The 16,185-nt window shown below is 48.8% G+C and overlaps 1 protein-coding gene across 2 annotated transcripts in view; it reads right to left on the reverse strand.

The window, feature by feature from the left end:
• KIAA0355 (KIAA0355 ortholog) overlaps positions 1 to 16,185 on the reverse strand; it is a 288,245-nt gene that overhangs the window by 40,362 nt on the left and 231,698 nt on the right. For both annotated transcript variants that reach the window (XM_029608369.1, XM_029608370.1), the window contains exons 10-12: positions 12,770 to 13,773; positions 12,074 to 12,239; positions 4,520 to 4,657 (exon numbers count right to left, since the gene is read on the reverse strand). In XM_029608369.1, coding sequence (XP_029464229.1) covers positions 4,520 to 4,657; positions 12,074 to 12,239; positions 12,770 to 13,773 — 1,308 coding nt within the window. The remainder of the gene's footprint in view (positions 1 to 4,519; positions 4,658 to 12,073; positions 12,240 to 12,769; positions 13,774 to 16,185) is intronic.

Consider the following 16,185-nt stretch of genomic DNA (forward strand, 5'->3'; position numbering starts at 1 on the left):
ATATGTAGTGCTGACGTCAGATTGAAATCTGCTATCAGGAGCACACTATACCCATTGGTCCTGCTACACGATAGGAAATGAGGGAGTCAAGAGCTCCTTGTCTGGACTGGCTTTTTATTAGCCAGTTGTCTAGATATGGGAAAACATGGATGCCCTTGCGGCTTAACTGTGCAGCCACGACTGCCAGGCACTTCGTGAACACTTGGGGCGCAGAGGCCAGGCCAAATGGAAGTACTTTGTATTGATAGTGCCCGTGACCTACTACAAATCGCAGGTGCTTGAGATGACAAGGAAAGATTGCAATATGGGCATAAGCATCTTTAAGGTCCAGAGAGCAGAGCCAATCCCCTTGTTTTAGGAGAGGCGCATGGTGCCCAGAGACACCATTCTGAATCTTTCCTTGTAAAGAAATGTGTTTAAGGAACGGAGATCCAGAATAGGCCGGAGGCCGCCGGTCTTTTTTGGGATTAGGAAATACCGGGAGTAGAACCCTCTCCCCTGCTGAGTCGAGGGAACCGTTTCTAAGGCCCCGGCCAACAGAAGGGTCGAGAAGTCCTGTGTGATCGTCCCAGCTCCAGGCTGGAATGGGCGGGGGAGTCCGGGGGGATAGTTGAAAACTTTAGACGGTAACCGTGGGTTATGATGGATAGTACCCACTGGTCCATGGTAATTGGGTGCCAATTGGTTGCGAAGGGGCAGAGGTAGCCTCCTACTGGTGATTCGGGTTGGCTGCTGCTTTCTGGAAAGGAATCAAAATTCAGTCTAAGGACCAGCTTGTGGAGCTGGTTGCGCTCTAGGAGTTCTCGCTTGGCGTGCATCTCCTCTCTAAGGGGCCCGAGCTGGTCGAGCACGAGAGGCAGGAGGATAATATCTACAAGGTCTGTTGAATTGTTTCCTGGTGTCCCTACGTGTGCCCCTGAGGGGTATGGAGAGTGTCTCTGAGGTGACAATGGAAAGCTGACGCAGTCTCTCATGATGGTCCTTTAACTGGGCCACTGCGTCCTGAATCTTGTCCCCGAACATGTTTTCACCTGTAGAGGGGAAATCTGCAAGTTTGTCCTGCACCTCCGGGCGTAGGTCTGAGACCTTGAGCCAGGCCCAGCGTCTAGCACTGATGCCCGCTGCTGTTTCAAAAGAGTCGTAAGCAGCCCTAACCTTGTGTTTACCTGCTTCCAATCCTTTTTGTAGGATGGAGGTCAAGGTTTCTTGTTATTTAGTTATGTATTTATATATACTGACATTCGATCTCAATCGAGATATCACACCGGTTTACATTCAGGTACTGTAGGTATTTCCTACAAATATATTTCCTATATTTGTTGTTGCTGTGGTAGGGTCTCTGCAAATTCCTGGACCTGTTTCCAGAGATTCCTATTATATTGGGTCATGTATAATTGGTACGCTGATATTCGCGCTATTAACATGGATCCTTGAAAGACTCTCTACATCCCAATGCATCCAATGCCTTCTGTTCCTTACCAGGAGCAGCAGAGAAGTGAGGACAGGATCTTTTAGCCTTCCTTTGGGCTGATTCCACCACTACAGAATGGTGGGGCAACTGGTTTTTTTGAAAGCCTGGGGCTTGTTGGATCAGGTATATAGCATCTGTCTTTCTGTTAACTGGAGGTACAGTACCCGGATGGTCCCACAGGCGGTGCAAGAGGTCAAGAAGAACTTTGTGCACTGGTATTGCCATTACCTCTTTTGGAGCATCTACAAACTGTAAGACCTCCAACATCTTGGGGCGAGCGTCTTCCTCCATTAACAATGAAAATGGGATAGTCTCAGACATCTCCTTGACAAAGCTGGCAAAGGAGAGGTCTTCCGGAGGAGAATGATGCATTTCTTCTGGAGGTGAAGGCTCTGAGAGCAATTCTTCGGAAGCTTGTTAGGAATGGTCCGAGGATGCATCCTCCCATGGATCATAGGGAGTTTCTCCTTCTCCCGGTGGGCTTCCTGAGGGAGGAAGGATGCCAAAGCCGAGAGGGCGAGAAGGCATCAATGGATGACAAGGTGGCATCGATGTAAGCGGCACCGGTGTCAAAGGAAGCGGTGCTGGCATCGAGGGAACCAAAGTAGATGAGGTGCGTTTAGGTACTGACAGCCCCGACAGTCCTGGAATGGGTTCCGGCATCAGTGGTTCCCATGAAGGGATCAGGCCGGAAGTTGCCTCTTCCTCCTCAGAGGAACCTGGTATGGGAATTGGGATCTGTGGAGGCCTCGATGGTTGACCCGATGCCAGCGTGTCCGATAGCACAGGCTGAGTCGGCAGGGCACCGAAGAGCATGTCTAGGCGCTCGAGGAGCGGTGCAAACATTGAGGGCGCCGGTTCTGGTATGGGGGGCCGATGCCAGTGGCAACTGGAAGCCCCAAAGGGCATTCAGTCTGTCCAACTCCTCCCTGAAGGCTGGTGTGGACAACACTGCGCCTGGGGTAGGCTAGGTGTTATTGGAGCCTCCACAGGGGGTCTGTGCGCCTGGGCTAGGCTAGGTGTTATTGGAGCCTCCACAGGGGGTCTGTGGAGGCTCAGTACCTGACACAGATATTGGTGGGGAACGCCTCGGGGTCCCAGGTCCAGAGGCGGATGGGGGCTCCTCTTTGCAGGCGGCTCGGTGGAAGTCGATGCTGCTGTGGTATCGGTGCTGACACCGGGCGGGGATGCTTGGTGCCGGTACTTCCCATGGTGCTCGGTCCGGTCCTTCTCCAGCAACGAGGAGGATGATGCCAATGCCTTCGAAGGGGGTCGGTGACAGAAGGTCACCCGCTCCACGATGTTCCTGGCGTGGCATCTCCAACGTGGATGGACCCTCTCCAGTCGGCGCAACTTGTACTGGAGTCAATGGAGCAGAGCATTTTGAAGCAAACAAATGCTCCATCTTCTCCAGTCAAGCGCGCTGGCCTTTGGGGGTCATTTGTGCACAACTGGGGCAGCGACGGACATTGTGCAGGGCCCAAAACACAAACATTGTGCGGGTCCGTTATGGACATGGTCCTCGGACACTCGGGGCATTTTCTAAACCCGGTCGCCATGCCGAAAAAAAGTGGCGAGTGGTCGGTAACTGTTTGGCACCAAGAGGTATGCCGGCGGGAACAGACTGCGAATCGTGGGAAAAGCACTTACCGAGTGTCGGAGGGAACGGAGCGTGATGGGGGACCCTGGTGAGAGTGAATTTAGGAAGATAAATCAAATTTTTCCATGAGGAAATTTCTCACAGAGCTCCTAACCGCGAGGCAACTTGCTGCGCAGAAAAAAAGAGACAGGGTTAATGGCATGCTGGGCACGCTCATTGTGCCAGTCAAAGTTCTAGAAACTTTGACAAAAGTATTCCGTGACAGGGCTCCATTTGATTATGTCACCCATATGTGAGGACTACCATCCTGCTTGTCCTGGGAGAAACCAAGGTACTCTCTACATCTCCCTTATTTTTTTTCTCATTAACAAATGTGTAGCTCCCAGCTCATAACTACTCTTCCTTTGTAAGGAATGAATAGAAGTAGTAGCTTCTAAAGCTATTTTGGAAGGAGTAAGTGTGGGCTGGGTCCATTTGATCATGATTAGGTTTGAAATGAAGGAATTCTGTCTGATCTTTAAAAGGAGAACAAGCAAAACAAGGTCATATAACCAGGACTTCTCATAGCCTTAAGGGGGTTTGATGTTTGGTTGATGAGTGTCTCTGCCTACAGGAGTTTAACTGCCCTTAATTTCACTATCTGAAAAAATAATTTTAGGAAAATCTTTGCTTCCAGGTAATGAATACTTTAGAATAGTGGTTCTCAACCTTTTTTCTGTCAGGACACACCTGACAAATGCTTCTCACATGCATGACACACTGAACACATGACCATCATAGGGCTAAATGTAAAAGTACAGTTTGCATTCACAGGAACCCCCCTGACCCACAATTATGGATGTAAAGCAGAATTATGACATTCCCCGTACAACTCACCTTACAAAAATATATTCTGTTCTAGTGTCATCTCAGCAACACAAACTCCAACTACCAGGCTGCTTCTGATTTTGCTTCGGGCTCACACTACTGCTTGGGCTGCCGCTGCCACTTTTTCATGCAGCATGGCTCTTTCTTCTTCCCGCGCACCCCACTGCACATTACTTCCTGTTCCGGGCCAGGGTGGGGCAGATGCGGGAAGAAGAAAAGGCCCAGCCACAGTTGCCAGCCTCCACTAACACTGCTGCCGTTCCCATCTGGGCTTGAACGTGCTGATAGCCTGGGCGGCAACGGCAGCAGTGAAGATAGCCTGCCTCTCGCTTGGAGAAGGAAGAGGGGGGGAAGAGCAGTGAGAGACCGGTAGCACGCAACACACCAGTTGAGAAGCGCTGCTTTAGAACATTATTCTGTATTTTTTTTAAGTTATGGGTACAAACCCTCAAGACAAATCAAAACTGGTCTTAATTATAACACTACCAAAATCCAATGCCATAATGATGCTTAAATACATAAACTGCCTAGGTACTGTTATCCTGAAATGAAAATCATGCATACTTTCATGAATATCTCACCTTCTCTGCTTGACTGCAGCAACAAGGTCTGGCCCTGAGAACATAGAGAACAGACTGTCTCCATTTGCTGAGGATGTCTCATCACTGGAACTGGCAGAGTCTCCCTGAGTAGCTGACCAGCTATTGTTCATTACATCACTGAAAACCAGAAATACAAAATGAACAAAAATAACTTCCTGCCACCACAGTATACCCTGCTCCAATTGCTAAGTATATAAATGTGCTGAAGGTTTAGATATCTCCACTTGACACTAAAGAGTTAATCTTTCACTAAGAAAAGGAAAGAAGAAAATGTCTTATCATTGGTAACTAGGAGTACCATGTGGAGCTTACCATCCCCAATGCCCTATTCAGATAAATAAATAAAAGACCAATTTAGGTTATTTTTTTACATCAACTAATTTCCCACTAATTAACAAGCTAAGAACTTTTGTGTTCCCTATATGTACACAGCTTCCTAAAGTTTCCCATCCTACTGCTGCCCCCAGATATGATTAAATACAAACCCAGATATTGAAATTCTATAAAAAAAAAAACAATGGTAAAAGAAATTGTTCCAACACACAGCTACCACAAGCTGAGGAGTGCAATCAGACTTGATCTTATTTCCTACTGCAAATGTTACCATGATGTGTGTGTCTTGGCCCTGATGTTCAGTCATAAAGCTTATAGTTGCACGAGGCACACTAAAACCCACTAGCAAAATTTAGCAGGAAGATCTAAACAAAGCTATATTTCGAACTTCCTGTTAATGCCTTCAGTCCAATTTAAAAGCCGGCGGGTGGAAAGATCCATTAAGCCGATGGCCCTTAATACCTATAACCTGCTGCTGTACAGCCAAACCTCTTACTTCCCTGTGTTTCAGTGATGCAAATTAGAATGCAAAACCATAAATTGGCTTCACAAAGGGAGAAGTCTTTGCTTTCAGTCTTGAGATAGTTTGCAAAGAAACTTTGCAAAGGTAGGCAGGTCATCTTTGGTGGCTGGTACTGTGAATGCAGGCATATCAAAACCATCCACCAGAACAAGGTCCAAGTACTTAAGTTGTTACAGAGGCACTGTACACAACATAGAAAATACAAAGGAGATATGTACACCTGACTAGTTCTCCAAGGACAAGCAGAATGTTAATCCTTACACATAGGTGACATCATCAGATTGAGCCCGGCACGGAAAACTTTTGTCAAATTTCTAGAAACTTTGGCACACTCAGCATGCCCAGCATGCCGCTAACCACGCGTCCACGCAGGGCCCCTCGTCAGTCTCTTCTTTTCCGTGAAGCTTTTGCCTTATGATCATGGAGATCATGCTTATTTCTTCTTTTCTCCAAGTTTTTCTATTACTGGCTTTGCAAAGGGTCCCTCGCAGTTCTCTGGTTTTTCCACTCTTCTTCGATCTGGTAAGTGCCTCAGGTTTTCGTGGTCGATCGCCGATGGTATTGCCATCCGGTGGCCGCCAGCCATTGACCACATGCTGCGCTCTTTATACGATGGCGTCTTCTGGCTTCCGCCAGTGCCCCACACTATGTTCATCACGGACCCCCATGAGGTCTGTGACCTTTGCCTGGGGGCATCCCACAATGTCCGCGGTTGTGATTTTTGTGCCCAGATGACCCCTAAAGGCCATCAGGCAAAATGGACAAAATGGAAAAGTTGTTTGGGCCCAAGCGTTCAGATCCATCATTGGCTTCGGGGACATTCATCCCACTTGAGAAGATGGCCCTGGCCTCGACCCCTTGGTGGTCGCCCCCGCTGCCACTCCCTAGTCCCAAGGTGGGAGCGGGGGACCGAGCGCAGTCTGTGTTGTCCTGTTCCAGAACGGGTTCTTCCCTGTCTCCCTCAGTTCCAGGCAGGGACCGAGGTGACCATCAGGACAAGTCGAGGAAGCATCAGCACCAGTTATCTTCCTCCAAGCTGGACTGCAAGCAGGCTTCGGCCGGGTCGGTGCCTCTCCCGAAGCGGTCCAGAGCGGAGGACCCGACTTCCACCAATCCCTCCGAGGTCTCTCGGCGGCCTTCACCAACATTGGTGGAGGGCTCGGTGTCGCCCAGTGATCCAGGGACATTCCGATTCCACCACCTCCTCCCCCTCAAACCGTTTTGTCCTCGACTGCTTTTGAGGAGGATTTGGAGAGGCGTGTGCAGTTGGTGGTCGGCCGGGCCCTGTAGGGCATTGAGCCTCCGGTTCCATCAGGACTGCCACTGCCGCAGGAGCCGGCTCCATTGGTGCTTGCATCTTTATTGGAGTGGCTGGATATGCTGCTCGACATCTTGCTGATGCAGCCGGCACCGATGCCCCAAGTCCCTTCACCATTCCGGTGAGTGACTCCTCGGACGAGGAAGGGCCGTCAAGCTCGGTGGCACCTCGCTTGCACACAGTGGCCCGCCACCTTCTAGCTGTCCCAGGGCCATTGGGATCAATGCCCTCAGTGCCATTGGTGCCCACTGCACCTCAGATGCTTTACAGCCTCCAGCCCCTCCAGAGCCCTTGGTTCCCTTTGCGGTTCCAACGAGGTCTGTGCTAAGGGCACAGTTGAGTGGCTTGGCCCCCATATCTCTGGCTGGACACAGCAAGGAGGCGGCTCCTTACGATTCCTGGGAGGTGAGGCATCGATGCCTTCCCTCAGAGGATTTGCCCTCGGAGCCCTCTCCACCGGAGCATTGGAAATTGCTCCCCAGAAGATCTTTCCTTTGCAGGGTTTATTAAGGCCATGGTGGAGTCGGTGCCCTTCCAGCTCTTAATGGAACAGGACTCTAGACACAAGATGCTAGAGATCTTACAATTCCTGGATACCCCTAAGGAAGTGGTGGTGGTTCCAGTCCATGACATCTTCAAGGACCTGGTAGCCCACCTCTGGAAGCACCCCACCTCCGTGCCTCCAGTGAACCACAAGACTCACGCAGTTTATCTGGTCCAGCCTACCACTGGTTTTGAATGCCGGCAGCTCCCTCACCAGTCAGTGTTGGTAGAGTCGGCTTTGAAGAAGGCAAAGCAGCTTCGCACTCATGCCTCAGCCCCTCCATGATGGGAGAATAGAACTCTGGACATTCTCGGGCGCTGGGTGTTCCAAGGCGCAATGTTGACAGTGCAGATTGCCTGCTACCAGCTATATATGGGTCAGTACTCCAGGAATCTGTGCAAACAGGCCCAGGAAGTTTGGGGATCGCCTCTTGTAGCAATTTCAGGAGGAGTTCCTTAGGGTAGTGCAGTAGGGCCTCGAGTGTGATAAGCATGAGGTCCACTCGAATTATGACATCATCGAGACCGCCATGAGAACCGCTGCAACAGGCATTGGGACCCACCATCTGGCTTGGCTGTGTGCCTCTGATCTGCACCCTGTAGTCCAGGACCACTTGACAGATTTGCCTTCTGTGGGTGACAATCTGTTTGGCAACAAGATTAAGGAGGCAGTAGTGTAACTGAAGGACTACCATGAGACCATTCAGAAGTTATTGGCCAGTACATCCAACACCCAGCCTCCCAAAAAGCCCCCTCGGCAGTACCAGAGATGGCCTTTTTACCAGCCACGCAGGTACTATCCACCGACACCTAGGGCGAGACCTCAACGGCCTCCGGCAAGGCTGAGGTCACAGCAACCTCGTACACTGCGTCCGACCCCAGCCCCGCTACAGAACCCCAACCATGGGTTTCTGACAGGTGGCCAGGGAGCATGAGCCAAACCCCTCCACGTGGTGTCGACTCTCTGGTGGGGAGTCTGCTACAGCTATTCGCAGAACAGTGGACTTCGATTACATCAGACCTCTGGATCCTGTCCATCATATGCCAGGGTTACAAGTTGCACTTCCAACAAATTCCACCCTGCTCGCCTCCGTGTCCTTGATGAAGAGCGGTAGGAAACTTACAGATACTTCGGGTAGAGCTCTCTGCCCTGGTACTGGCTCGGGCAGACAAACCAGTTCCATCAAGCCAGAAGGGCAAAGGGTTTTACGCCACGAATTTCCTGATTCCCAAGAAAACGGGTGGCCTTCGGACCATCCTGGACCTGTGGGCATTGAACTGGTTTCTGGTCAGGGAAAAGTTCAAAATGATCTCGTTAGGCTTCTTGATTCCCCTCCTCAAAACGGGAGACTGGCCTCTGCTTGCTAAACTTAAAAGATGCGTATGCCTATATCTCCATTTCTCAGGAAGATCGCCGGTACCTGCGATTCCTGGTAGATGGGAAGCATTATTAGTACTAGGTGCTGCCCTTCGGCCTTGTGTCCGCACCCCGCGTGTTCACCAAATGCCTAGCAGCGGTTGGAGCCTATCTTTGGCGGCAAGGGGTTCATGGTTTCCCTTACCTTGACAACTGACTTATCAAGAGCGACTCCAGGCAAGGGGTGGAGAGTGCCCTGCGAGTCAACAGTCCGGGTCTTGGAAAATCTGGGCTATCTGATCAACTATCCGAAATCCCATCTCCAGCCGTCTTTGCAACTGGACTTTATTGGGGCCTGGCTGGACACCGCCCAGGCAAAGGCTTTCCTACCTCGGGACAGGGCGGAGACCCTTGCGACTCTCGCTCGTGTAGTCTCCGGTTGCTTCCATGTCTCCGCGCACCAGTTTCTCTGATTACTGGGTCATATGGCAGTGACAATGCGTGTCACGCCATTTGCTAGACTTCACATGCGCAGGGCTCAGAGGACATTACGTTCCTAGTGGTGTCAAGCTACTCAGGACCTACAGGTTTGTATTCCGATCACCACACTACTTCAACAGTCCCTCCTGTGATGGATGGCCACGTCAGATCTGGAGAGAGGGATGCCCTTCTGGAACCCACAGTCCCAGATTGTCCTCACTAAGGACGCATACCAGACAGGTTGGGAGAACCATGTTGCAGGCCTCCACACCCAGGATCTTTGGTCCTTGCAGGAGATGCAGTCCCAGATCAACTTTCTGGAATTATGGACGATCTGGTATGCCCTACAGGCATTCAGAGAGGAACTTTGCAACAAAGTGGTCATTGTTCAGTCAAACAATCAGGTTGTTATGTGGTAACTGAACAAGCAGGGAGGAACGGAGTCCTACGCCCTCTGTCAGGAAACTGTCCAGATCTGGTTGTGGGCCATTGAGAACGGCATTCTCTTCAGAGCGGTATACTTACTCAGAGTGGACAACATCCTAGCGGACTCCTTGAGCCCTGCCTTCCGGCCTCACGAATGGTCCCTCCACCAAGAAGTAACGAACAGCATCTTTCGCTCGTGGGGAACACTGGACATAGACCTGTTTGCTTCCTTGGTGAAAGGAAGGTGGATCATTTCTGCTCCCTTGGCCAGCTGAGCAGAGGATCGATGGGGGATGCTTTTTCGATTCACTGGGCACCAGACTGCTGTATGCTTACCCTCCCCTTCCGCTCATCTCAAAAACACTCCAAAAGCTTCAGCAGTACAGGGGCACCATGATCCTGATCGCTCCCTGTTGGCCCCGACAGGTCTGGTTCTCGCTTCTACAGGAGCTTGCCTCGCACCCCCGAATCCGGCTGGGGACTGCTCCGGACCTACTTTCTCAGGACCTGGGCAGACTCCGCCACCCCAACCTCCGCCACCCCAACCTCTCACAGCTTGGATGTTGACTGGTTGACTGTACAGGCTCTGGGCCTTTTGGAGGGTGTATCCAGAGTCCTGTTGGAGCCCAGATAACTCTCCACAAGGAAATCCTACAATCTCAAGTGGAAGCAGTTTTCAGACTGGTGTGTGGGGAACGATATGGATCCCTTCTCCTGTTCCCCACCAAAGCGTTTGGACTACCTGTTGTCCCTCTCTGAGTCTGGTTTGCAAACCACGTCGGTGAGGGTTCATCTAAGTGCTATTGGGGTTTACCATTAGTATAATGATGGTGCCTCAATCTCCACCCATCCGCTTGAGGGACAGTTCTTGAGGGGTTTGTTACGGCTTAAGCCCCCCACCGGCAATCTCCTGGGACCTCAATGTTATCCTGTCTCAGCTCATAAATCTCAATTCAAGCCGTAGCAGTCCTGTGACCTGAAGTACCTATCCTGGAAGGTCATCTTCTTGGTTGCAGTTACTTCAGCGCACAGGATGAATGAACTGCAAGCTCTGGTATCGTACCCTTCTTGTCATGATAAGGTGGTTCTGCATACGCACCCAAAGTTCCTTCCTAAGGTGATCACGGAGTTCCATCTTAATCAGTCCATTGTGTTGCCTTCCTTTTCTCTCCGAGGCCACATGCTCACTAGGGTGAGCGGGCTCTACACACTCTAGATTGTAAGAGGGTGCTGGCCTTTTATCTGGAACGGACAGTGTCTCACCGCCTAGCCACTCAACTTTTTGTCTCTTTCGACAACAGATTGGGGTTCGCTATCTCTAAGCAGACCGTATCCCATTGGCTTGCAGACTGTATTTCCTTCTGCTACGCTCAAGCTGGCTTACAGCTTTAAGGTCATGTCAAGGCTTACAGCTTTAAGGTCATGTCAAGGCTCACTCCATATGGGCCATGTCTGTCTCGGTGGCTCACTTACATGCAGTCCCTATTTACGAAATTTGCAGACCGGCGACCTGGAGTTCCCTCCACACGTTCGCCTCACATTATTGGCTGGATAAGGATGGCTGGTGGGACAGTTGTTTCGCACAGACCATCCTCCGTAATCTCTTTCAGCCATGAAAATCCAACTCTCTCTACGTGGGCCCTGTCCTTGGGTGCAGGTCTGCTCCTCCATTTATTGCAGCTCTAGTTGTGCAAGTTGGCACCTGTTCGCTGCTGCACATGTTGGGAGCGGCCCGGAGCTAAATAATCACCCATGTGTGAGGACTACCATCCTGCATATCCTTGGAGAAAGCAGAGTTACTTTCCAGTAACAGGGGTTCTCCAAGGACAGCAGGATGCTAGTCTTCACGAAACCCGTCCGCTATCCCGCAGAGTTGGGTTTCTCTTGGTTTATTTTATTTTTTGCAAACTCTGTTGTAAGACTGAAGAGGGACCCCGCGTGGACAGCAGCATGCCAGTCAAAGTTTCTAGAAACTTTGACAAAAGTTTTCTGTGCCGGGCTCCATCTGATGTCACCCATGTGTGAGGGCTAACATCCTGCTATCCTTGGAGAACACCTGTTACAGGTAAGCAACTCTGCTTTATCTTTTATGATAGAAAAGCGATCTATAGCTGGTGGCAGTGATGTGTGCTGGAGACCAAAGTTCATGCCTCTAAATGCAATGTGAATTTGCATATGATCACCTTTCCAAACCACGCGCAAGTTATAATTCAAGTACAGTAAATAGGCTTACAATCTAAATTGGTACATGGGGACAAAGAAGCATTTATGGATGAAGCAAGGTTTGAACCTTCCATGCTGTTCTAACCACTAGGTCATTCCTCTACCAATGGTGTGTTTGGAATCCAAGAGACGCCCAACAGCCATAGAGGCAGCCATTCTGTTAATATAAAAAGTAGCACTGGAGATTTCATCCTTCAGCTAGCTGAGCATCTTGAATGCCCAGCACAGTCAAAAAGAAGCTGTGGCTGGAAGGAGAGAAATGAAGGCCCGAGAAAGAATACAAAGATTAATAAAATCTAGCATGGAACCCTCCAACAGTGGCTGCCTTACCCTTCAGTGAAATATTCTGGAAAAGGCCATGTTCTGTGAGGATCGTCAGGAAGAGGCCAATTACTCCGTGTGCTGTTCGGGCGGCGGATGTGCTGCGCTTGCCGTTTCTGTTGCAGAGCCTGGCTGACTCCAGCTACATACCGGGCAAATTCTGGGTCTGAGCCAACTAGATATAAAAATAATTTCAAAAAAGGAATCTGATGGTTGGCTACTATTTCTAATGTAATTATTCCTTCATTTAATCCTTTACTGATTGCCTGCTACAGGAAAAATAAAAGACAACCACCATTCAGCAATTGGTAATAACCCTTGTTGATATGATAAACAGTACCAAATAATTAAAATAAGTGGCTTAAGAAAAAGCTGGTAGCACAATGGGAATTCATTGATCAACTAGGATTCACCCAGAAGGAAAAAACACATCAAAAAAGGTTAAGCTTTTCTTCCCTGAAATTACCATTACAAACAAAAGGCAAAATTCAACACACTGCTGATGTGCACTACCATCCCAAAGTAAGCCACATCACATTGACAAAAGGACACAGCCCACTCTATGCCCAATTTCTACTTATACTTTAATATACCATCCCTTTTCCTAAACAGGAGTCAAAAGTGGTTTACAATCAAACAGTGCAATATAATGAATGCAAAATATATCAAATACAATATTTTGTAAGGATAAAAAAATACATCTACCTGCAGGATCAAAAGGCAGTATGTCGCCCAGCATTCCAAAAACTCCCTCACTTTGGTCACGGTTTGGCCAGGTATTATTTCTAGGACCTTGAGGCTTCTGCCCCAGCATCTCAGACATCATGCTGTCCATATAGCTGCTGACAAGACCCAAGCTATACAGATCAGAGCTCAGGTCTGAGAGACCAGGATTGCTCCACTGACTGATCTGACTAATAGGGGACAATCCAGTGGCAACAGCTGGTGCTGGCTGTTGTGAACTACTGAGCCATTTCCCAGGTGCGCGCTGCTGTTGCGTTCCAATAGGCTGAAGCAGATGCTGATAATATTGCAGTTGCTGCTGCTGCTTCTGAGACTGCTGCTGCTGTTGCAGTAATCCTTGTGGAGACAAATGGATCGAGGAGTGTGAGACAGGCTGTGGTTGCTGCTGCAGAGTCACTGGTTTTAGTTCTGTTGCAGTAGAGGATGCGACTGAGTTCCTTCTCTTAACCAGTGGGGAAGCCTGTTGGGATTTCCCCATAGTGAAACCAGAAAGGAAGTCTATGACATCCTGCATTTCCTGGTCAGTAGGCAGATTCATTCCTTTGCTATCCTTTGCATCATCCCCTTTGAAGTGTTCAGGTCTTCCAATGAGAAATTCATTGACTGTCTGCTTATTTGTGCTCTGAGGTGGCTGAGGTGGCTCCATGGCCCTGGGGAAATTGCCTATGTTCAAAATGCTCTGGAGCCTTGTATCTATAGTACTAGGTATTTTTACTTTATCCTCTGAGTTGCTAGCAATAAAGACATTTTTTGAAAGTGTACTAGGAATAGAATAACTTCCACTGTTGCTGCTGCCTGAACTGCTGCAGGAAGTTTTCTTTGTAAACCGTGAAGTCAGTTTTGAAAAAGTCTTTTGCAGTCCTCCAGAGGACTTCGTCCCATTCCCAGATGGGAGGTCGACCTGATTCCCAAAGTCAGAGATCTCGCGCTGTAACTGGATCTGAATGTTGGGCAATGCTTGCTCCCTAAAATACCAAAAAGAAAAACAAAACAAAACACATAAGAGCAAGAAATTTACCTGCACACAACTATCTATCCAATTCAGAGAAGAAAGCAGATTTGCTTACCTGTTACAGGTATTTTCCTAGGACAGCAGGATATTAGTCCTCACACATGGTGACATTGCCTGATAGAGCCTGGAATGGAAAACATGTCAAAGTTTCTAGAACTTTGACTAGGAACACTGAGCATGCCCTATACCACGCATCCACACAGGGGTCCCTCTTCAGTCTTGTACACAAAATTACAAAAAATTTAAAACAAAAAATAGGAGAAACCCAACTCCATGGAATGGCGGGCAGGTTTCATGAGGTCTACCATCCTGCTGCCTAGGAGACCACCTGTTACAGGTAAGCAACTCTGCTTTCTCCTAGGGCAAGCAGGATGGTAGTCCTCAAACATGGGTGAATCCCTAGCTACAGGCTGCTCCCCAACATAAAAGGGGACCAACAAGCACCAACCAGATGCCAACTGGCACAACACCATCGATGCTGTTGGTAACAGAGACAGCCTGAACTCAAACAATGGGCCCTAGACAGGGAGAGTTGGGATCTACACACCTTAAAGAGATTCCAAAGGACAGACTGGCTGAACCTACTATCACATCGACCATCCCTATCCAGACAGTAGTGAGATGCGAATATGTGGAGAGAATTCCATGTCGCAGCTTTGCAGATCTCCTCCACAGGAACTAATGTTGCCATGGCTCTGACAGAATGAGCCTTGATTTGAGCCCCAAGACGCAGTCCCGTCTGGGAAGGAGATGCAGTCTGCTAGCCAATTGGATAGGGTCTGTTCGGCAATGGCAACTCCCAATTTATTCCTGTCAAAAGAAACAGAGGTGGGTGGACTGTCTATGGGCTTCTGTCCGCTTCACACAGAAGGCTAAGGCTCGAGAGGAAATGACATCACTGGGGTGAACGGTAGCGCGAGATTGAGCTCCCCCGTCAGCAACCGTGTGCTTGCAATGGCTATCTATCTAAGATTTATGTTTTATAACAGAGTAATGTCTGTGAAGAAAAAATCCATCGATATCCATAAGTTTTCTTATATGAAATTAGCTGAGGACTGCGAGGCCACGCCTGAAAATATGGTGACTGGAGAGGGTTCGGAGGTGGATGTAGGCCCCAATGCAGTATCTGCGACTTCTGGAATAGACCTACTCACAAGGAATTTTGTGGATGGTTTCGGGATTTACAGCAGGATATTAAAGCGCATAAACAGGAGATAACTGCACTGATCCCAGAAGTGAAAGAAGAAATTTCAGATATGGGCCGAAGGATCATCGAGATGGACATTAAAGTAGACTCACAGTGGAAGATTTGCAACACATTTGCAAAGAGCAGGAAGGTACAAAAGCTGATTGTGAGCTGCTTTCTGAAAAACTGGAAGAAGACCTCTAAAATCTCTCGTGCCAGAGAAATTTCCATTTTCGAGGCATACCTGAGTCTCCGAAATATTTTAACTGCACGGACATGGTTATTAAAATCTGCCAGACTGTTTTATGCCAGCAGCAGCTCTGATGGGCAGATACCACTTATTAAAATAGAAAGGGCTCATCCATCGCTCATTGGGCCCCAAGACAACCAACAAGCCGCAGGATATAATAGCCTGTTTTCATTCTTATGCTATTAAAGATCAGATCTTTAATATGGCTCAGAAGCAAAGTGTTTGGCAGTGGACGGTCATGAGCTGGCTATTTTTGTGGATGTTTCCTCCCTTTCCGTGAGGAAGTGCCAAGAGCTTTGGGAAATGAGCCTACTACGCAAAGAAAATATGCAATATTGCTGGCTGCACCCGTTCAGCGTGTGGTCTGCTTTGAGAGGAGTTTCGCACCACATGAAGACACCAAAAGAAGCTGCAGTGATCCTCAAGGACAGCGGATTTTTCTGTGCCCAATTTGCGAGCTCAACCAAAAACGAGGCAGACCCGTGAGGAACTTTCACGGTGGCAACGTGTAGCAAAGGGAAGAAGACTACTGAGACGAAACTCTGAGGGATTGTCATCATCTATAGATACAACATGAGTAGCGAAGGTTATTTCTGTGACTACTTTACCTCTGGCCATTGAGCTGGATTAAGCCGTGATTGAGATGGTCTTGGTAGGGAGGCTGGAGTTCATTTGCTGTTTTATGGTATACAGAGACTCTACAGTGATAGGAACTGGGTCTCCTATGAATATGACCATCGCAATAATTGAACTATATGCCTAAGTTTATGATGTTTCAACAGCTGTATTTGTTTGCAATGTTTGACGGGGAAGCTAACGGTTTCTCTCGATCATTCTCTTCAGGTTTGGTTAGATTTTGGCTTGATGACTGCAGACCTAGGAAGAGGAGGGCAGGGGAGGGTATGGGGTTTCAATGCTTATTTCTAGCT

Source organism: Rhinatrema bivittatum, chromosome 7 (genome assembly GCF_901001135.1).
Source record: "Rhinatrema bivittatum chromosome 7, aRhiBiv1.1, whole genome shotgun sequence".
Lineage (NCBI taxonomy): Eukaryota > Metazoa > Chordata > Amphibia > Gymnophiona > Rhinatrematidae > Rhinatrema > Rhinatrema bivittatum.